Raw genomic sequence first — 13,749 nt, forward strand, 5'->3', positions numbered from 1 at the left:
TGGAGTATTACAGTGAAATGCTGGCAAAAGGAAATGTTATTGCTGGGCATTTGAACTCCAGTTAGGATCTGTTTGAGCAATCTAGATCTATTTTTCCACAGAAATTAATTATACAGTCTACCATCAGACAATTTCACAGACAATTCATTAGTGTTTTCATTACTAAGATTAAGATTTACAGCATTCCTTTGCGCATCATTCTTCACTAGGTTTGGATGAATACACACAGTTACTCTCATACAGTACGGACATGCTGTAACTTGTTATTAACTATTTGCAAAACAGACATGTAAATTCTTCATTTATGAGGATATTTCATTTTTATTTTCAGTTGATGTGTTAACAGAAGAGTCTAAATTTAGTAGTTATTTCAACACTGGCTTTTTCCACACACAAAAAATGGCATTGAAATATTAACATGTTTATATAAATTTTACAGCAACTACAACATGTTAAAAGTCATGTTAAATCAATAACCCTCAGATATTCATCAGACAAAGAACATAGTAATGTCTTCAGTTTTCATTCCCCTTCTTCACTGCTTTGTAAAGTCTGATAAAATGTCAATCAATAATTACATTATGGTAAAATAAGATGGTAAAATACATTAAGGCAGGTATACACTGTGAGATTTTAGGCTGCCTCAAACAAAAGATCATCAAACGCAGTGATATCTTTGGTCCTGGCTCAACAAGCGGTGGTCATCGGTGCATTTGAACGTGACACATGACTTTGTTTACGATGCAGATGGATCACGCACATTGAAGCTGTTTTATTTATTAATATTGAGTTGCGTCATAGCCTCTGATTCAGTGGGGTGTTAAAATTACACAGTCTACACACTGCACATGAAAGTTAATGTAGTACCCAAGTTCATTAGATCCATGTCACACATTGTTGCTTACAATAAACTTATAAGATGAAGTCTTACAGTCTGTAGGCGCCTTTACTGTTTTACATAGCATTTGCTTTATGAATTATCATCTACTCCAGTTGAATGCAGCTGTGCACCCTACTTGACACCAGCCAGTCATACTACAACCTGACACATAATGGAAATATTAATATTAGCATTTGGGAGGGGGGAAAAACTGATGCATCAGTCTAAGTTTCCTAATAAACTTAACACCTTTTATTTTTAAAAAGCTTCAGTACAGATAAGGTCCTTTAGCTGAGTAACAGAGAGCAAATGTTTATGGCTGTCTTTGTTTAAACATGTCAAATGTATAGTCACTGTTTAAAGTACACTTACTATGTCATTACACTAACCTTAATATCTTAATTGTGCTCTTTAAGAAAGAATTTAAACATTTTAATCAATCCAAAAAAAGCCTGTAGATATAGAATTTTGTATTTTACAGAGCGGGAGGACCATCTCCATCACTCCATGTTTAATGAACACATTTCTTTAGGAGGCCGCCTCACAAAAGCCACAGTATAGCTGCCTTTAAAAAAACAAAATACAGGGAATGGTATGATTTTAGCTTTGTAGTTCAAGCTGCTGTGAACCGGTTTGGCCAGATAGTTTACAAATGATTCTATGTACCAAAAGAAAGAAGAACTATGAACTTATTCATCTTATACAGATTAAAAAAATGGCTCCAAATGATCTGAACCTTCTCACAGAGAAGACAATAACGTACAATATCATACCTAGAATAAATTAACATCGTTAAACACTGTTCACATTTACAGTCACTGCAGGTTGCCAAAAGAAAAAAAGAAACAGGCACAGCCTGTCAGTGGTTTTAGAATAGAAAAGTGCAATTAAAAGTGCTCCTCTACAATCCCATGTAGTTCTATGGTTTTGTTTATAACTGTTTTGATTGTGCTGAAATGTTTTTTTATGATATTGTGTTTGTGATTAGGTTCTGATTGAGGAATAATATACACTCAATGTGTGGTTAATTAACACATCTGTCACATGTCATTTCATTATCTACAGATTGGAGGATGATTCAGTCTTCAGAAGCTTTTTCTTAACTATCACATCTTTGCAGTGCTTTCATTAGTTCCTATAGTTCTGTTGTAGTTGTTGTTCTTGTGACCGCCTTATTATAGGGATTAATGCTTTTTAGATCATGCTGACCATTATATGCATTTCTCCTGCATGCTGCCAGTCTTGTCTGGGAAGGTCACATGTAGAGGCTGCTCTTTGAGGCACACTGAAGGGTCTTTTAGTGGCCTGTCTGGTGCTGTGTCCTCTGTATCGCTCTGTGAAAGTCCCCTCTGATGCCCCCCGACCTCCTGCAGCCCTTGCGATATCTGTAGAGTGGTCGGGCTGGGGCCATCCTGTGTTGCTGCTTGAAATGGCCCCAGCCTCTCAGTGTTACTCCCAGATGGACACAGGAAGGTCTGCGAAGTGCACACCAGTTCCCGGAGTTCATGTGACATGAGTGATGGGGAATCCTGAGAGATGATGGAGGAGCAGAGGTGGCCATCGGCACAGCGGAACTGCCCGCCACCCCTTCGCCCCTGCCCGCCCATTTTGCAGAACAGACACTTAATTTTCTCCATAAGCTTGAGGACCACTGTCTTTCTGAGAATGTAGATCCAAGGGTCTAAGATGGGGTTGATGGAGGCCATACGGATGGCCAGTAGGTCTTTATTCAACCCAAAAAGTTCTTCTTTCTGGTTTCTGTACAGCTGGTTGACAAAAATCCTCAACTGAAAAGAGAAAACATCACATAAATACATTTAGGTACTTCACATATTGGAGAAACTATCTAAGGTTTTGCTTTTACAGGCCAACACTTGTCTAAACGTCATTTACAGGACTTAAATTAGTGTTTATTTACTATAATTCTGCACAGTTTAAAACTGCCAAAGATAAATAGACACTGTAGGAGAGTAACATCTGCAGTGCAGGGACTGTTTTATTGCTCACTATCATTCATTATAAGTCAGTGGGTTTCCCCAGAGTCTCATAAAAATGTTTTCACAAAGTAAGAAGTACAAGAGCCTATTTGACATTTCATCAATTAGAATTTGCCAGTGGTCGTTTCAGAAATGTCTTTCAGACATGCTTCTTATGGAAGAGATGGGGGAAATCCACGAACGCTGTTCAGAACAGAACAGAACCACCTTGACCATCTGAACCTGGAACACAAAGTTCACGTTTATTAACCACTGACTCTCCGTTTGTTTTTATGGTTTCATTCCTGTATTCAGGCAAAACTTATTTTGGTCTTCTCTTGGTCAAAAGAACGCACAATATTATTTATTCCAAATTAAATTTGGTTCTATTTAATTTTGTTTAAATTAATTTTCGGTTATTTTCTGTATTCTTTCTCATGCTGACTCATTTGTCCAGTGTCACATCCTTACGCCTACACAATCTTGCACACACAGTGGGGGCAAAATGTAATTAACTCCCTTTTTCAGTACTCACCACTAACGGTATGGAACAGATGAGAACTACGGCAGAGGTAGCAATGAGCAGGATAACCATCTGGATCTCTGCCCCAGCCAATCGTCCGAAACTCCGTCTGCGCCGGAGTTCAGCGATGCGCCGCTGATCAGTGCCCAAAGACGTGCGGCGGATGAAGCGCTTGTGCATGAGGATGAGGGCTCCGCATACCATCACGTTGCATATGACAGTGGCCAGAATGATGAATGAATTCACACCTGCGTACATCAGATTGAAGGTCATAACTGTAGTATGGTTGTTTTGCCAGTCGATGAAACACCAGGTTCCCGGCTTCTGACGCGTCACCTGGCCGAGTCCCAGACTAGGCAGCGCGCAAAACAAGAAGTTGGAAAGATATATGACTAAAAGAGTCAGCGCAGCAAGTTTTTGGTTGATATACTCGTTGTAGAAATATGCGTGGTTTATTGCCAAATATCTTTCCACTGACATTGCAAACACGATGCTGAGCTGGACCAAGAAGAAGAAGAGCAGGATGAATCCGGAGTACTGGCACAGTGGCTCACCTCCCGGCCAAGAGCCCTTCACATAGGTGGCGATGGTGACAGGGCTGGCCAGCATGGTGCCTAGGAGGTCTGTCACTGCCAAGCCACATACAAGTGTGTAAAAAGTTGTCTCCTTTTGTTCCTTTCGTGATATTCGTAGAACGACTATAGCAATGACATTCCCCACCACCCCGAAAATGAACATAATTGACGGGATGGTGGGCGGTGGAAACGATACTGCCGTGGTGTTCATGCCTGCAGTGACTTTCACTGTTTCTCACAAAACAAAGCTTCCCCTTTCGCTTCCGAAGTAGTGACACTTTCAAATAATGCGTACTCCCCAGTGTCTCCAAAAGTAACCAAATCCATTGTTTCCGAAAGTCTCTTTTACGCACAGAAATAAAACTCCATAATCCGCCAGGTTCTTCATGAAAACATGATCAGTCCACAGGAGGAAGTTGAGACTCTGGTGGGACTGGTTTGCAAACGATGCTGTGAAGCGGTGAGCTGCGCCTCACGTTGTTAACACACTCTTAACTGACAGGGAAGTTTCATCTTGGGTCACAGAGCGCAGCTCCTCCTCTACGTTGCTTGTAGCCAGTGAGCTGAGAGCGCAGCAAGACACCGGGAGAACAACCACCAGAGTGACACCGCAAGTGCACTCAAGTTTAGAGTTCAGGTTTCAGTTCCTCATCACCACATCAACGAATTCACCCATGAGTGGGTGACTGGTCCCGTGGCGTCTGATGTCATCCTGTGTTTAAATAAATATCCATGCATGTAAAAAAGTTTGAGATACAATCTAATGAACCGTTTCCATACAGTGGAAAACAGCTAAGCACGTTTATTCAATGAAGGACTGAGGCACAATTCTGACGTATTTCCCTCGACTCTGGCTATAATTAGAAGGATTTGTCACATTTTGTAAATGGAATTAGCTCAGGTGATTCATTTGACACAGTTGATTGATAAACATAATATTGTTGATATAGTCTACAAATGGAAACTGATTGCATAAATCTGTGATGGGTCAAAAGGGTGAAATGTAAAATCGTATTTAGGGAAGTACTGTACTTAAATATTAGAGGTGCTCTATTTGTGTGTTTCCATTCCACTCCAATTAAATTGCAGTAAACAGATTCATTCTTTGTGGCTTTAATGGGTAAACAATCATTTTACTTATATACTGGTTTAATTTACTGTACAGCTTTCTGATCATAAGTTTTTACACCTGCAAAGTAAATCAACAAGGGATTCTGGCACTCTCCTTGGTTATATTCTGTCTGTTGCTTGTTATTGTCTGCTCACCCCAACCAGTCATGGCAGATGGCCACCCACCCTAACCTGCTTCTGAAACTATGCTATGAAACCTACAAGTCAGCATAGTGATAGTGGGAGATGACAGTGATAAGTGACCTAGTACATTTAGCATTTCACACAGTCATCTCATAAAGGTTAGAAATGTGTGAACACACCTATCCTCATGTAAATATGCTTTTTAACACCTCCTAACCACTTGCTCAATTTTCCACCGAGTCTCATCAAATAGGAAAAGTTGCAGAGAGACGCCTCTGTCAGCTTCAAGTTAAACCAAAAAAGTTTTACAGAAGCATTTAGTGAAGAAACACAACTTAAAAAAACAAACATTTGTTCATTTTCAGTTGATGCCGTTATATTTTATGCTATATGTCACTGGAGGCTTTTTAAAAATGTTGCCATCATTCTGTTTTGCTTGGAGAAAATCACATTGTGTTCACCAACAACATCTGCCACAGATAAGTATCTAAATGTTTGTTAGGTCACAGGAAGTTGATAGTCTGATTCAAACAGCGAGTGACTAACGAATGAATTCTGTTATTTATGGCCTGTAAACAAGATGTTTTAGAGCAGGATGTTAGTGTTGGTACTCTATTACAAAGTGGTGGAGAGATCTGAGGTGTGTGCTGCAAACGTGTCATGTACTCCGCCAATACATCGAGGACAGCTTCACAGAGCTCCCACTTCCTGTGACCCTGTGGTGTGGTTTTCACTCTAGATGAGCTAAGATAAAGAGAACACACACCTCTGACAAGTGCTTAACCTTGCTATAAATATTAAATACAATAAAGTACAATGTGAAAGGTAGGCTACTTTTAACAAATAGCAGCCTATTTTAGTGAAATGTAATAAAATGTGGTTTGTTCGGTAATGTGCTCATTCTGCAGTAACTGCAATTGGATATTTTGCAATATTTTAAGTTGGTGAAAAAAACAATGTTGTCTGTAACATTTTTGGATAATTATGTGTCTGCAACGACAGATATTGCATTATGCATGGTTTCCACACTTAACGTTGCTGCGTTAGTGAGTGTTGTAATTTCTGATTGTGGTCTTTTATAGTTAGCCAGATCTAAGAATATTTTATTTCTACACTTTCATCTTCAGGAATTTCTAGGCTTGTGTCACATGTTTTTACTGTGATTTATGATAAAATGAATTTATTAGAAATAAAAACAGGTCAAAATCATGTCCCAGTGTGACAAGCAACCAAGAATTGCAGCTCTCCCTGATGATCCAGCCAGAGAACCATTATCCTAACTGTTTCTTTCTCTCGAGGATCGCTGGAGTGCTGGAGCCTGTCCCAGCTGTCATTGGCCGACACATAGAGACAGATAACTATTCATACTCACATTCACACCTATGGGCAATTTCGAGACTGTCACTGATGCTGAGTAGCTTCAAAAAGCCAGTCTGAACTAAAATTACTGGATTGAGGTATTTATGTCTCTTCAAACCAGTCAAGTTGCACTTTACATGAAGTTTGTGACAAATGCAAGGAAATTCCCCTCTGGCATTTCTGAAATATAATCGGATGGATGTGAGAGGAGAAAATTCACATTTTTGACTCTTTCAGTTCACCTTTTAACTACTTTCCATATTATGTTTCCATATTTGACTTTAATGTACGTTCAACCTCTACATCAGATCAGCTTTTGCAGACATAAAGTGCCTTTAAGGTGATAAATCAGATATGTTAATGAAGCATAGATGAACGAGCACAGATGGTGGTGATGGTTTGCCACAGTTGTTCACACAGTTCCCGTTAAAGTATCATCCTCGTCTTCTTCTGGACGCCCTGTTCTCAAGAAAATGCTGAGTTTTATTTACATTCTCAAAAAGGACCTTCTTATTTGTTTGCAGCACTGGCAAATGCAATAAAGTAGTGTCAATGACCACTTTATTAGATACACCTGTACAATCGTTTCCAATTCAATACAAGCTTTGCAACAAATTCTGCCTATATGAAGTTTCTGATGTTTTGTGTTTGTTGATATTGTTGCACATACATTAATTCAATAATGTGTTTAGTATTGAAGGAAATGTACAAGGCATGGTGCCTACACAGAAGTGCAAGTTACCCACGCTGTGTGCACTACAACAGCCCCACACCATAAGCTACCTCTGCACAGTGATAACAAGCTGGATGGTTCCTCTCATTTTCAGCCTGTAAAACCTGGTGTCCATGATTTCCATACTCATAGTTACTCATAGTTTTCACTATTTACCCACCCGTTTATTTCTGAACTACAATTGTTTATTCTTTCTATAAAAAGATTCCTTCCATATTAGTGATGGGGGCAAAATCCACATTCTTTACTCAGTATAAAAATAGTTCAGCTAAATTCCAAACTTACAGTGTTTTAGTTTCTTTTTGTTGTTGTTGTTTATGAACTGCCATAGGGAGAGAAAATTGAATTTAGTACTAAAAAAGATCATGAACACAACTTTAAACACACTGTGTTACACCTCTCGGTTTATGAACAGGAAGAATACTTACTGCTAACTGTTTAATGTGCATTTGAGCGTGTGATTATTAATTTATATAGACTGTTTAACATACACTGTAGCCTGCTAATGTGTGGTGTAGATCTGAGTTTAAACCTGTGCAAGTAAAGATATGAGATTTTATGCCATGTTATAAATTCACCTTATTCCTATTGAAGACTATATCTATCTATACTATATTTTTATGATGTTTTTCATTTTTCACTGGTCTATTTAAAAAAAAAAAAGCATTTTACATTTACCTTATTCCCCAAACATAATGGCCAAGTAGTGCAGTCTGGTTTACACTTAATGTGGCTTTGGCACAGTGATAGAGTGGCAACACAATATTTAACTCACAGCATGGTGGCTGGCAGGAGAGAGAAACTGTAAACACCCAGAGGTGCAAAACCAAAATGCAAAACATGAAGAATGATGTAAGCTCATCGACATGTCTGCTGCGGCTCTTTCAAGAATAAGTAAAGTATTTGGGATGGTGTCAAATCTTTACATTGTGCCAGCATAGAGAGTTCAGATTTACACCTATGGATCGTTAGAATAAACTTTACCTTAAGCAAACCTTTCCTGTATTAGCTACTTGATAGTGTTGGGTGATACATGGATGACCAGAATATGACCTGTGGATAGTTTCAACATCTTGTGGGTGGATGCAGCCAGATCCAATTAGGTTACCAGTCATGTAGCTAGCTGGGAAATATGGGAGAGGGAAAAAGGTCATCACACACCACAACCTGAGTGGTGCCCCAACCAGTCAGGCTGGTTGAAGGTACCCTAAACAGTGCAGATGTATTTACAGTATACTGCAGATTTAGCGAACCAACTGATAAAATGGGCACATATAATATTCCCTGGAGTAAGTCAGATAGACAGATTATACTGAACAGTATGTTTTTTCCTATGCAGGGGCACAAGAGTTTATCCTTGTGTAAAATGTGTTTACAGTGCAAACAAAATTAACGAATGAAACACGATATTCAAACATAAAAGCTGAAAGATAGTTCATCAGGACCGAACGGTTCCTCTTTCTGGTCCATTCCCAGTGACGGAAAATCATAAATCCTCAGTATAGCACAGTTAGTGCATTCCTGTTTCATGATACATTTATTGTTATTCCCAGAAGTGGGTGATCTGAAGACCTCCATCTGTTAGGAGGGCAAGACACATTTTCAATAAAAGTAGTCATGGTGCAGTAATATATTCTTCAGAAGTTTAAACACATCTGGGACAAACTTTATCAAGAATCACTCATCAGAATACTGGAGATAACGTATGAGCAGAGATATTGTTATTGCTGTAAGGACTCTACGGGAAACACAAACCACATTTTTAAAGGAATAAGTAGGGATTTTTTTAAAAACGCAATTAAGGAAAATCTGTGATTTGTTAAATCACTTAAACATTTGCATTTCTGGATACAGTGGCAGACAGTGTTAAGTGACAACAGCTTTCCATGTGGCTATATTCATCACAGCAGCATGAAGGTTTCTCATGCAATACCGCCTCAGGCCTTAAAGGTCACCACATTTAACAATTGACTGAGATTTCCCTGAATCTTGAACAGTATTACGTTCTGTAATATAATGTTTTAACTCTCATATCGATTGAGGGGTGAGCCACAACTCATCTGATCTCACCTCCTTGCACCTGTTTACCAGTTTACCTTCAAACTGTGGAATCATTCAGAATGAATGTGAACGTGTATTTAAACTAATGCTTTATTCATTGAACTTGCACAAAAAAAAACCCAGGAGCTATAACATATAGACGAGAAATTCTGATTGCAAGTTAAACACAAAATAAGCAAAGTCCCATCCTGGGAAAACCAGAGTAATGTTGGAATTCCCCTAAGAAACTATCCTCAGTCCCTCTCCCCATCTCAACAACACAGGTCCACTTTGTGGAGTCGGTTCATGTGGCAAAACCTCTGAGTCCCTGGCATGGCAGCCTCCCTAAGGGATCAACTGAAAACATCATTTACAGCATTTATTGACTCTTGAATCTCAGTTCGAGACCACGAGTAACATTTATTGAGGGATTTGCAGATAAAGAGAAAATCAATTATGATTTTATGTTTCCAGATGCAGGATATCTGTGTGCTCCTGTTTGAGTGTGATTGTGCCAGTGAATATCTTCTCTCTGTTTCTCTCCTACAAGTACAGATCTGAGTTATGCTGTTTATTTTACTGTTGTGGTTTATGAGTATGCTTTTTTGCTCTCACAGAGTGTTGAGTGTCAGTTTGAGAGGCTTATTAAAGCTCAAAGATACTCTTTGTTCTAAATAAGGGAACAGACCGCTGAAAGGCAAGTCTCGATTTGTCCGGACTCCCCTGTCAATTCTTGCATGCCTTGAATTCAATTTGAAAACAGTAATGATTGTAAACAACGAGGCTGCACTCTGAAGCTGCCAGTAAACCCAAAGAAGACTAGCCATGTGTACGGCTGTGGCTGTTTGTGTGTTTGCTCTAGAGAAAGTCCAGCTGATCACACATCCCACACAATCTTCCCATGCTGTTGTCGGGAAGGAGTAAACCCCTTGGGGAACCAGGTTACTCCCTCAATTCTGTAAAATGGCTTTGGGTTAGAGGTGGAACTGTTGAGATGAGAATTTATTCTGGATTTAACCACAATAAACATTAAGAGATTAAAAGGGAATCCCGTGTGATATAACAGATGAAAAAGAATGGAAGTTGCTCAGCTGGCCGCAGCGTCTTAACAAAACACTTATCTTCAATGTCAGTGCTTTGCTTTGGACAACAAGTTTATATCTGTGTTTTTTTGTGTATTTGTCAGCAGCTAAAACTCCTCCGACAATAAAAACTAGTGGAAAAACTGTGAAAAAGACAGAATATAGCTATAATACAATTGAAAAAGAGGTGAGTGAGCCTTCGGTAGAGTGTAAGAGTGACACCAAACAGACAGGTGCCTCAAGCGCTGTAATCACGCAAACCAGTCTGCAATAATCTGAGTCACTTGCTGGGGTTTGCTTGGAGTGATATAGTCTGCTTGCAGCAGAAACAAAGGACCTGTGTCCTCTACACGCCACACGTGTCCACCCTCACCAGCTGGAAACCATCCAGGTGACAATGCTGTGTCCCGTTGTGGTCCAAAGTCAACAACGAAGGCTCGTGCTTCTCTCTAGGTGTGCACTTCTACCTTCCCAACTCCACTGCTAGCCTCTAAACGCTAGATGATGTCATATATATACATAAACATAAGGAAGAAAGCGATCCCAGCAAGCGCCCACGTCTTCCTGTCACCTCTTCAACACAGATAGCGTGAGTTGGCAAAAGCAGAGGAGCAGCTGCAGCTGGCTGCCGCCCAACAGGTGCCATCCTACAATGCGTTTACCACGTTAATTCATAATATGCATGTACTGAGCAATGACGCAGGAATATAAATCTCCATTGGTGCATCAGAAATAAAACAAGTTGCCTGATTTAAAGTGACATCAGATCACAAGGGGTCACTTGAGACCCTAAGCAAAGATTGTGTGTGTGTGGGAGCGTGGGCACACAGGCTCAACTGTGTGCGCCAATGGGAAAATCCTACTGTACTGTGACCACACCAGAAGAACAGTGACATTGTCCATGTAAGATAATTGCTATATATAGATCATTTTTCTGATTAATGATGCTCTAAAATGGATTTTTAAAGAGATGGGAAACCAGTGCAATGAAGCCAAGATTGCTGTGGCATGTGAGAAACCATGAAGGACATAAAAGAGTGCACAGTTTTCTCTGTGTTAATAAGACACACTTAGAAATATATACATTACTAGACTTATTTCTTTACATGTTTCTCAAGATTCAAGTTAAAGTTCAAGTTAACATTCATTATGGATGTTAGAAGTTGATAAGAACTTTCTTTCGTCTTTTCAGAGTTACGTTTTAAAATAGTTTTGGACATTAATTCCTTTACAGTCTGTAAGTTTAGTTTAGTAACCTAACAGTCATCCACTGATAAAAATACCCACAGATAAAAATGCATCTGCTTTTAATAAAATGAAGAGAGGTAGAAGCTATGGTGAGCTGTCTTAGTGAGCAGTCAAGTGACATTAGTAACGTCCATGAGTCAGCAAAACGAACATGCAAAAACAATTTGTGATCAGTGTGTCTACAGGGAAGGTTCAATTAAATACACAGTAATTCTTGGATGTTTTGCGCAAATGTTGAAAAATTCTTTGCATACTTTGTAGGAGTTATGTATTTAGATACCTTCACATCAACACAGAGAAAAAAATGCTTCCCATTATTGCTGCTCTTGCATTGCAGAAACAAGTATGCAGTTTCTTAAAATAAAAGGTTAATGAGTAATCCACAGACGTCTGCTGTCAACTCAGAATCCCACGGCTACATCTTCATTATTGAATTAATACTAGTTGAGTATCTAACTTAAGAAGAAACACTTGGAAAACTGTGATGTTAATGTGTAACCGTGACTTTGTGTGAACAGAAGAATGTCCTCCCTAAGTCTGTTATTTTACTAATAATTTATCCATGAAGCAGGAGTGGTGGAGAAATGGTTCATTACTCCCGCCTCCCAGTTAGGAGGTCATGGCTCTGTGTGGAGTTTTCTACATGCATGCGTGGGTTTTTAGTTTAATTGTCAACTCTAAATTACTGTAGCTTTGGTAAAAAAAACTATAACATGAGATTATCAGTTTCTTTCATACGTGTCTTAATTACAGGAACAGAACCAAATGTAGTTAGTTACTCCCATCCCTGAACCGATGTAACGTTTCTGAGGCATGACTCATCGCCTCACAGCACTTACTCTGAACATAGTGTATGTTCTGTACTATCTTGGCAACACGTGCTGAAAACAAAGACCACTGAGTTTTATCTTTGCCTGCTGCAGGATGAAGAAGCTGTGCGTGTTTATGTGTGTGCGAGTGTTTCAAGACAAGACCCAGCAGTTCTGAAGGATGCAAACCAATCTGTCACACATCGGACCCATCACTTGTTGTTTGGGAGAAGAGGACTTCCTGGAGAACGGGAAATATCTGACAAGCACTGAGCTTTATCTGGCCTTTTCCTTTCTGACTGTTCTCTTGCTTTAACATATTGTTTTTAATAATTCCCAAAGTTTCCCTTCTCAATCAGTACATTCATGAAGAGCCTCAGACACTTATGACTATCATTATGTTCATCAGTCCGACACTCAGGTGCGGTTTTAACATAAGCTTTAGAGGAACAAGTCTGAACAGTAACAAACTATTTCCCTGTGGCAGAAGAGCAAACATCAAGTACTTCATGTCTCACAGCTTTCTCAGTCTTTGTGTATGTGTGAAATGGAGTAAGAGACAGAGATGGGGACATGCACAATATAATTACTAAATTAAGATGAATGCCAAAGCCTTTTATGTGTCTTTCATCCTATACACAAACAGAGCTTGTACTTTACCTAGGGTGACCCAAAATCACCTACAGGTTTCTGCAGACTATGTGAGCAGTTGACCCTTTCTGACCTCACTGTTTACACTGTTAATGCGTGGGCATCATTTTGCATGGCGCTCTGCATGACTAATGAGCAACGAAGCGTATTGCTTTAAGCAAATATGTCAGAGGAAAATGACAGTCAAATCGAATGTAAACATAATATTTGTAGAATAATATAGTATCTTCCTAAAGGTAAACAGCAAAGTACCCATCACACGAGTATCTGATGGCGGGCACTGGTCACTTGACGAGTCCCATAACTTTCAGTGCCTGTAAAAAAAACAAAAAAAACACACGCAATATGAACACTGAATACAACTGAAACACGTGCAAACAACTACAACTACACAGAAAAAACTTACGTTACTCAGTGTAGCTAACATCTAAAACAACAATTCAATAATTGGTTTTTCAATAAGCATTGATACCACTGGAGATAATGCCACAAACTAATTTTTAAAATATACTGAGGCATAAAGAATTTCTCAAGGCCCTAAGTTGAAAGCAAAACACAAACACTAAAAGGATTTTCCCACTAGTATTCAGGTGCTAATTTATAGTTAACTGCATGACTG

At 39.2% G+C, this 13,749-nt stretch overlaps 1 protein-coding gene across 1 annotated transcript; it reads right to left on the bottom strand.

Annotated features, from left to right (window-relative positions):
- Positions 1-301: 301 nt before the first annotated feature.
- Positions 302-4,563, bottom strand: LOC113159391 (prostaglandin E2 receptor EP4 subtype-like). Its single transcript, XM_026356051.1, has 2 exons — positions 3,392-4,563; positions 302-2,667 (listed from the first exon to the last, which is right to left on the bottom strand). Exons 1-2 carry the CDS (start codon positions 4,163-4,165, stop codon positions 2,092-2,094), a joined length of 1,350 nt encoding a protein of 449 aa, XP_026211836.1. The 5' UTR covers positions 4,166-4,563; the 3' UTR covers positions 302-2,091.
- Between the last annotated feature and the right edge of the window lie 9,186 nt (positions 4,564-13,749).

This window comes from Anabas testudineus, chromosome 12 (genome assembly GCF_900324465.2).
Source record: "Anabas testudineus chromosome 12, fAnaTes1.2, whole genome shotgun sequence".
In the NCBI taxonomy this organism is placed as follows: Eukaryota; Metazoa; Chordata; class Actinopteri; order Anabantiformes; family Anabantidae; genus Anabas; species Anabas testudineus.

Coding starts and splice junctions, on each gene's coding strand:
- LOC113159391 (XM_026356051.1), bottom strand. CDS start 4,165: ATGAACACCACGGCAGTATCGTTTCCACCGCCCACCATCCCGTCAATT. Junction 2,668..3,391: donor TCTGTTCCATACCGTTAGTG/GTGAGTACTGAA, acceptor TTCTCTTTTCAG/TTGAGGATTTTTGTCAACCA.